The 7,995-nt window shown below is 37.0% G+C and overlaps 1 protein-coding gene across 1 annotated transcript in view; it reads right to left on the bottom strand.

The window, feature by feature from the left end:
* Positions 1 to 7,995, bottom strand: part of TERB1 (telomere repeat binding bouquet formation protein 1) — a 54,471-nt gene that overhangs the window by 37,517 nt on the left and 8,959 nt on the right. The window contains exons 2-4 of the mRNA XM_032284133.1: positions 3,650 to 3,760; positions 3,330 to 3,458; positions 696 to 824 (exon numbers count right to left, since the gene is read on the bottom strand). Coding sequence (XP_032140024.1) covers positions 696 to 824; positions 3,330 to 3,458; positions 3,650 to 3,760 — 369 coding nt within the window. The remainder of the gene's footprint in view (positions 1 to 695; positions 825 to 3,329; positions 3,459 to 3,649; positions 3,761 to 7,995) is intronic.

Below are 7,995 nucleotides of genomic sequence, written 5' to 3' on the forward strand. Positions count from 1 at the left end.
AGTCTTGCTCTGTCGCCAGGCTGGAGTGCAGTGGTGCGATCTTGGCTTCCTGTAACCTCTGCCTCTCGGGTTCAAGCGATTCCCTGATTCAGCCTCCCAAGTAGCTGGGATTATAAGTGCATGCCACCACACCTGGCTAACTTTTTGTATTTTAGTAGAGACAGGGTTTCACCATGTTGGCCAGGATGGTCATGATCTCCTGACCTTACTGATCCACCCACCTCGGCCTCCCAAAGTGCTGAGATTACAGGCATGAGCCACCGCCCCCTTTTCTTTAAACAAGTATTTCTCAGAGGAGAGATTTTAAAAAGGTACTAGGTGGGGCATGGTGGCTCATGCCTGTAATCCCAGCACTTTGGGAGGCCGAGGTGGGTGGGTCACTTGACACCAGGAGTTTGAGACCAGCCTGGCCAACATGGTGAAATCCCCATCTATACTAATAATCCAAAAATTAGCCAGGCACAGTAGCACGTGCCTGCAATCCCAGCTACTCAGTAGGCTGAGGCAGGAGAATTGCTTGAACCAGGAGGCAGAGGTTGCAGTAAGCTGAGATCATGCCACTGCATTCCAGCCTGGGTGCCAGAGCGAGACTCCGTCCCCCCCAAAAAAAAGATACTAAGATCTAAAATAAAAAATTAATAATGACTGTTCCAATTGATTAAAATGTTTTCAAACATTCATGAGAATGTACTTACTGTTATTTGAAACCAGAACCAAAATAACGTAAACAGACATTCTTTTCAAATTTATGTTTGAATCATTAGATAAGAACCAAGTTAAGTCTTCAAACAACTCTGAAGTACACAAAGTCTGCTGACAGTAAACTGAAATATAAAATATAATTTTAATTTCAATGCATTATCACAAACATGCTTTAAAATGTGTTGAACAAAATACAAAATTGCCTAACTGGGGATGGTTCTTAACCAAATCTCATTTAAGTGATATTTATTAGTCATACAACAAAATTTCTGAAAAACTGATATGTGCTTACTCAATTAGCAGACTAAAGAAGCAGTATATTGGAGGGGCGGGGCTAAAAATTAAAAAAAAAAGAAAAACAAAGATAAATAAATGAAGAAGCAGTATATTAATCAAAAGTACTTAATCTAGGCTCCAAAACACATATTGAAATCCCCTAGAGCTTACAATAAAAAACTTATCTGATGGTGGCTCACGCCTGTAATCCCAGCACTTTGGGAGGCCGAGGCGGGTGGATCACAAGGTCAAGAGATCCAGACCATCCTGGTCAACATGGTGAAACCCCGTCTCTACTAAAAATACAAAAAATTAGCTGGGCATGGTGGCGCGTGCCTGTAGTCCCAGCTACTCAGGAGGCTGAGGCAGGAGAATTGCCTGAACCCAGGAGGCGGAGGTTGCGGTGAGTCGAGATCGCGCCATTGCACTCCAGCCTGGGTAACAAGAGCGAAAACTCCGTCTCAAAAAAAAAAAAAAAAAAAAAACTTATCTGAATAAAAACTTAAATAAAATTTAGCAAAAAAACCCTTTAAAGGATGAGTAACAAAACAGCAAGAAAAACAATTTAAAAGAATTCAGAAATCTGCTTTAGAAAACAAGGGACAAACAATATTTGTGCTATTGAGACTTTTCTAGAAATAAAAATCTTTTCAAAAATCATACTACCTGATAGTTTTTTTGTGTGTGTGTGATAATAATGCAAGAAGAATTTTACAAAAATAATTATAGACATAAAGATACAATCAATATTTCATCCAGTTCCTAGAATCAGCTATTAGACCCTATCTCAAAGGCAAGGACTAAGCGAGGCACAGAAAGACAAACATCACATGTTCTCACTTATATGTGGGATCTAAAAATCAAAACAATAGAACTCATGGAGATAAATGATTACCAGAGGCTGGGAAGGGTAGTGGGAGGTGGTGGGGATGATACCAAAAAAAATAGAAAGAATGACTAAGACTATTTGATAGCACAACAGAGTAACCATAGTCAATAATAATTTAGTTGTACTCTTTTTTTTTTTTTTTTTTTTGAGACGGAGTTTCACTCATGTTACCCAGGCTGGAGTGCAATGGCGCGATCTCGGCTCACCGCAACCTCCGCCTCCTGGGTTCAGGCAATTCTCCTGCCTCAGCCTCCTGAGTAGCTGGGATTACAGGCACGCACCACCATGCCCAGCTAATTTTTTTTATTTTTAGTAGAGACGGGGTTTCACCATGTTGACCAGGATGGTCTGGATCTCTTGACCTCGTGATCCACCTGCCTCGGCCTCCCAAAGTGCTGGGATTACAGGCTTGAGCCACCGCGCCCGGCCAGTTGTACTCTTTAAAATAACTAAAGAGTATAATTGAATTGTTTGTGTGACATAAAGAATAAATGTTTAAATGGATGGAAACCCCATTCTCCATGATGTGATTATGTATTGCATGTCTGTATCAAAACACCTCATGTACCCTATAAATATATACATCTATTGTATAGCCACAAAAAGGACTATCTTACTTATCCCTGTATCCCCAATGCTTTGCACAAAGCTTGGTTCCGAAAAGGTGATCTTTTTTTTTTTTTGAGACAGGGTCTTACTCTGTGATCTGTCACCCAGGTTGGAGTGCAGTGGCATAAACTCAGCTCACTGCCACCTCCACTTTCCAGGCTCAAGCAATCTCCCACCTCGGCCTCCCAAGTAGCTGGGACCACAGGTGCACACCACCACGCCTGGCTAATGTTTTTTTTATTTTTGGTAGAGATTGGGTATCACCATGTTGTCCAGGCTGGTCTCAAACTCCTGAGGTCCAGTGATCCACCTGCCTCAGCCTCCCAAAATGCTGGGATTATAGGTGTGAGACATCATGCCTGGCTGATGAAGAAATATTTAATAAATGAAAATGTAAGAATATAAAGTTGGTCTGACAAACCAATGGTTTATATTCAACCTTATTTTAGACATACTGCAGAAAAGTGTTCTTGCCAACATCAATTTCTATACACAAAGCATATTTAACCACGCATAACATGGTTGTGGATTATCTTCATTCTTCAATCTGGAAAGAAGATGAAAGAGAATGGAAAGGAAAAAAAAAAGGGAAAGGGAAGGGAAGGGGAAGGAATAAGGGGAGGGGAGGTGAAGGGAATAGAGAAAGGGGAAGGGAAGGGAAGAGAGAGAGAGAAGGAGGAAAAAGGAAAGAAGGAAGGAAAGAAAGGGAGGGAAGGAAGGAAGGAAGGAGGCTGGATAAAATTATTCAAACATCTAAAAAAAGGAAAGGAAATTAACTCTAAAATTAGTTTTGAGTATACTGTTAAAATATAACACAATGCTTAAGTATAATGAAATAAAGTTTATATTTTACCATTTTTTTCTGCAATAGCTCCTAATGTATATAAGGCTGCTTCTTTTACCATGCTATGTTCACTTGACTTCGCAAGATTTTTTACAAACATCAAACCACCAATTTCCCGAAAATAAACACTTGCGTTACCTGTAGGATGTGCAGAAAAAAAACAAAATAGAAATGATATTTATTTTGATTACCCTTTCAGGGATAAAATAAATCACATGAAGAAAGTAACATGTAGAATAACTGAGTGGAAGATAAAGAATATGCTTATTTGATATAACATAGTACTAAAGAACTAGAATCACAGATAAAAATTCACTATGATATCTTACTGTTTTGTTGACAAATTGAATGAATAGTGACCAAAGCTTCCTTTTGTGAAAAAGCATTGTCCATTTGGTGCTTTAGACACTCCAATAATAAGTTCAGGTCAGTCTTCATTTCTAAAGAACAAAAATGTTATCATTTTAAACCAGAAGGTTTCTTTCAAAAACTAACCATTCAAATTTCACTTACTAAATACATATCTTTGGAATGGTCAACTTTTAAAGTAACAGGCATGTATTACTTTTATAAGCCAACAACAATGTATTTTTTAAAAGATGTTCTTTAAAAGAATTTAAAATGAACTTCTTATAGTTCTTTGATTTTCCCTTTGCATAAGTATAGGGATAGAAAGTCCAAATATTATTCTCTTTAAGTAAAGCTACACTGGTTTAAATATCTGTCATTTAGAAAAAAAGTAGATAAAAATGAAAATACAACATATGAGAATTTGTGGAATGCTACAAAAGCAGTATTTAGGATGAAAGCTCTCAAATCAATGACGTCAGCTCCCACCTGAAACCACTGAAACTGAAAACAAATACAGAGGACGTTCTTCAAGAAGATCAATAAAACTAATAAATTTCTAGTCAGATGAATTAGGAAAAAAGGAGTAAAGACACAAATTACCAATATAAAAAATGAGAGAGATGGCATTACCACATTCTACAGATATTCAGAAGATATTAAGGGAGTACTATGCACAATTTCATACCTACAGATTCAATAACTTAGGTGAAATGACATTACCAAAATTCACCCAAGAAGAAAAAGACAACTTGAATAGTCCTCTATATATGAAAGAAGTTGAATTCAGAGTTAAAAACTTTTCCACAAAGAAAACTGGGTTCAGATGGTTTCATTCGTAAATTCTACCAAACACTTAGGGGATAATATAAATTCTACTCAAATTTTTCCAAAAGTTTAAGAGAAGGAATACTTCTCAACTTATTCTATGAGACTGGTATTACCCTTATACCAAAATGGAAGCCATTAGAAAGAAAACTACAGACCAGTTACCTTCATGAACATACAGGCAAAAAGTCTAAACAATTGTAGCAAATTTCATCCAACAACATATTAAAATAAAAATACATCACGACTAAGTGGGTTTATCCCAGAAATGCAAGGTTATGATTTGAAAAAAAAAAATCTATGTAACATAATAAGCTAAACAGGAAAACCTTTTGGTCATCTCAATAGATGTAAAAACAGCATCTGATAAAATCCAGCATGCATTTCTGATTAAAGAAAAATATTCCACAAACTTGGTATAGAAAGAAACTTCCTCAACCCAGCAAAGTGCATCTACAGTTGAAAATCCTACAGCAAATATCATACATAACAGGGAAAGACTGAATACCTTCTCTCTAAAACCAGATATAAGATAGAGATGTTTGCTCTTGCCACTCCTATATAACATTGTCCCGAAGTGTCTAGCCAGTGTCAGCAGGTAAGAAAAAAGAAATAAAAGGCCCCCAAATTGGCAAGGAAGTATTTGAATTTGCATACAACATGATCTACACAATTTGATGGAATCTACAGAAAGCTAATACAATAAACGAACCAAGTTTTCCAGTTAACTCTTTAATACATAAAAATAGATTGTACTACAGTCAAGTGTTGCTTAATGATGGAAATACATTCTGAGAAATGCATTAGGTGATTTCATCATTGTATTAACATCATAGAGTGTACTTACACAAACCTAGATGATAGAGCTTATTATATATCTAGGCTGTATGGTATAGTTCTATTGCTTCTAGGCTAAAATCTACACAGCATGTTACTGTATTGAGTAATATAGTCAATTGTAACACAGTGGCAAATTTTTGTATATCTAAACACATCTAAACATAGAAAAGCTGGAGAGAGATCCAAGATGGCTGATCACTAGCAGCTCGGGATTGTAGCTCCCAGTGAAAGCGCAGAGAACGAGAGGATACCACACTTTCAGACGAATTTTTGCTGCTCACGCACCAGGAGATTCCCAGCGGAGGAGCCCCACAGGTCGCCGGCGCAACTCTTGTGGCCAGCGAGGCAGTTTTGCCGCTGCCTTGGTGCAATGGTTCTTGGTGCAGAGTCAGAAAAGCACCATCAATCATAACGCCGCTGTTTTGGCTGGCGCAGTGGGTTGCTCAGATTTTAGCGCTGGGAATCAACAAGTTGGACGTCCACTCAGAAACCCAATTATAAAGACGGTAATTATAAAGACCACAGATGGATAAATCTATAAAGAAGGGACGAAAACAGCCTAAAAAGGCTGAGAATACCCAAAATCAGAACGTCTCTCCCTCTACAGGGGATCACAGTTCCTCATCAGCAATGGAACAAGACCTGATGGAGAACGAGTGGGTTCCATTAGCAGAAGCAGGTTTCAAAAGGTGGATGAAGATGGGGAGGAAGGCAGCAAATCACACTGCCACGTGTGTACCTATGTAACAATTTTGCATGTTCTTCACACGTACCCCAAAACCTAAAATGCAATAAAATAAATAAATGGGAAAAAAAAAAAGAACTTGTTCTAACCCAATGCAAAGAAACTAAGAACTTTGAAAAAAGGTTTGATGAAATGTTAACAATACATAATTTAGAAAGGAATATAAGTGAATTAATGGAGCTGAAAAACACAACACGAGAACTTTGCGAACTATGCACAAGTTTTAACAGCCGAATTGATCAAGCAGAAGAAAAGATATCAGAAGTCGAAGACCAACTTAATGAAATAAAACAAGATGACAAGATTAGAGAAAAAAGGATAAAAAGGAATGAGCAAAGTCTCCAAGAAATATGGGACTATGTGAAAAGACCTAATCTACGCTTGATAGGTGTACCTGAATGTGACGAAGAGAATCAATCCAAGCTGGAAAATACGCTTCAGGATATTATTCAGGAAAACTTTCCCAACCTAGCAAGGCAGGACAATATTCAACTCCAGGTAATACAGAGAACACCACAAAGATATTCCTCAAGAAGACCAACCTCAAGGCACATAATCGCCAGATTCACCAGGGTTGAAATGAAGGAGAAAATACTGAGGGCAGTCAGAGAGAAAGGTCAGGTTACCCATAAAGGGAAGCCTATCAGACTCACAGCAGATCTCTCAGCAGAAACCCTACAAGCTAGAAGAGAGTGGGGGCCAATATTCAACATCCTTAAAGAAAAGAACTTTCAACCCAGAATTTTACATCCAGCCAAACTAAGCTTCATAAGCGAAGGAAAAATAAAATCTTTTGTGAACAAGCAAGCACTCAGAGATTTCATCACCACCAGGCCTGCTTTACAAGAGCTTCTGAAAGAACCACTACACATAGAAAGGAACAACCAGTATCAGCCTTTCTAAAAAATACCAAAAAGTAAAGAGCATCAATATAATCAAGAATTTACATCAACTAATAGGCAAAACAGCCAGCTAACATTAAATGGCAGTATTAAACTCACATATATTATTATTAATTCTAAATTTAAATTGACTAAATCCCCTAATCCAAAGACACAGACAGGCAAAAAAGCCAAAACCCATCGGTATGCTGCATCCAGACCCATCTCACATGCAAGGATACACAAAGACTCAAAACAAAGGGATGGAGAAACATTTACCAACCAAATGGAGAGTAAAAATAAATAAATAAATAAAAAGCAGGAGTTTAAAGCAACAAAGATCAAAAGAAGCAAAGAAGGATATTACATAATGATAAAAGGATCAATGCAACAAGAAGAGCTAAAGATCCTAAATATATACGCACCCAATACAGGAATACCATGATAATATAAGACTTATAAAGAGACTTAGACTCCCACACAATAATAGTGGGAGACTTCAACATCAATATTAGACAGATCAATGAGACAGAAAATTAACAACGATATCCAGGATTTGATCTCAGATCCGAAACAAGTAAACTTAATTAACATTTATAGAACTCTCCACTTTAAATACACAAAATATACACTCTTATCAGTACCACATCACATCTATTTACAGGTTTCAATGAAATATTGGTTGGCTGCTTGTTTGTTATTTTCTTCCCTCATTTTTTTTTTCATCTCTATTATTAAGCACAATTATAGGCATATCCATTTTTAGACTGCATTCTAGCCCTGGCAATAAAGCAACACCCCCATTCTCTCTCCCTCTCCCTCTCTTTCTTCCTCTCCTTCATTCTTTTTTCTTTTTTTTTAGAAAAAGAAAAAAAAAGATACCAATTCTTAAAATGTCAACTGCATTAAGAAAATTAGGACATGTTAAGTCTCAATTTTAGGAAGCATTTGACAAACTGTCATAATGACTTTAACAACAACAACAAAAAAAACAGAAAAGCTATAATATAGATTTTTTTTTTTTTTTTTTTTG

This window comes from Sapajus apella, unplaced genomic scaffold (genome assembly GCF_009761245.1).
Source record: "Sapajus apella isolate SASKATOON/1434 unplaced genomic scaffold, GSC_monkey_1.0 scaffold15, whole genome shotgun sequence".
NCBI classification, from domain to species: domain Eukaryota; kingdom Metazoa; phylum Chordata; class Mammalia; order Primates; family Cebidae; genus Sapajus; species Sapajus apella.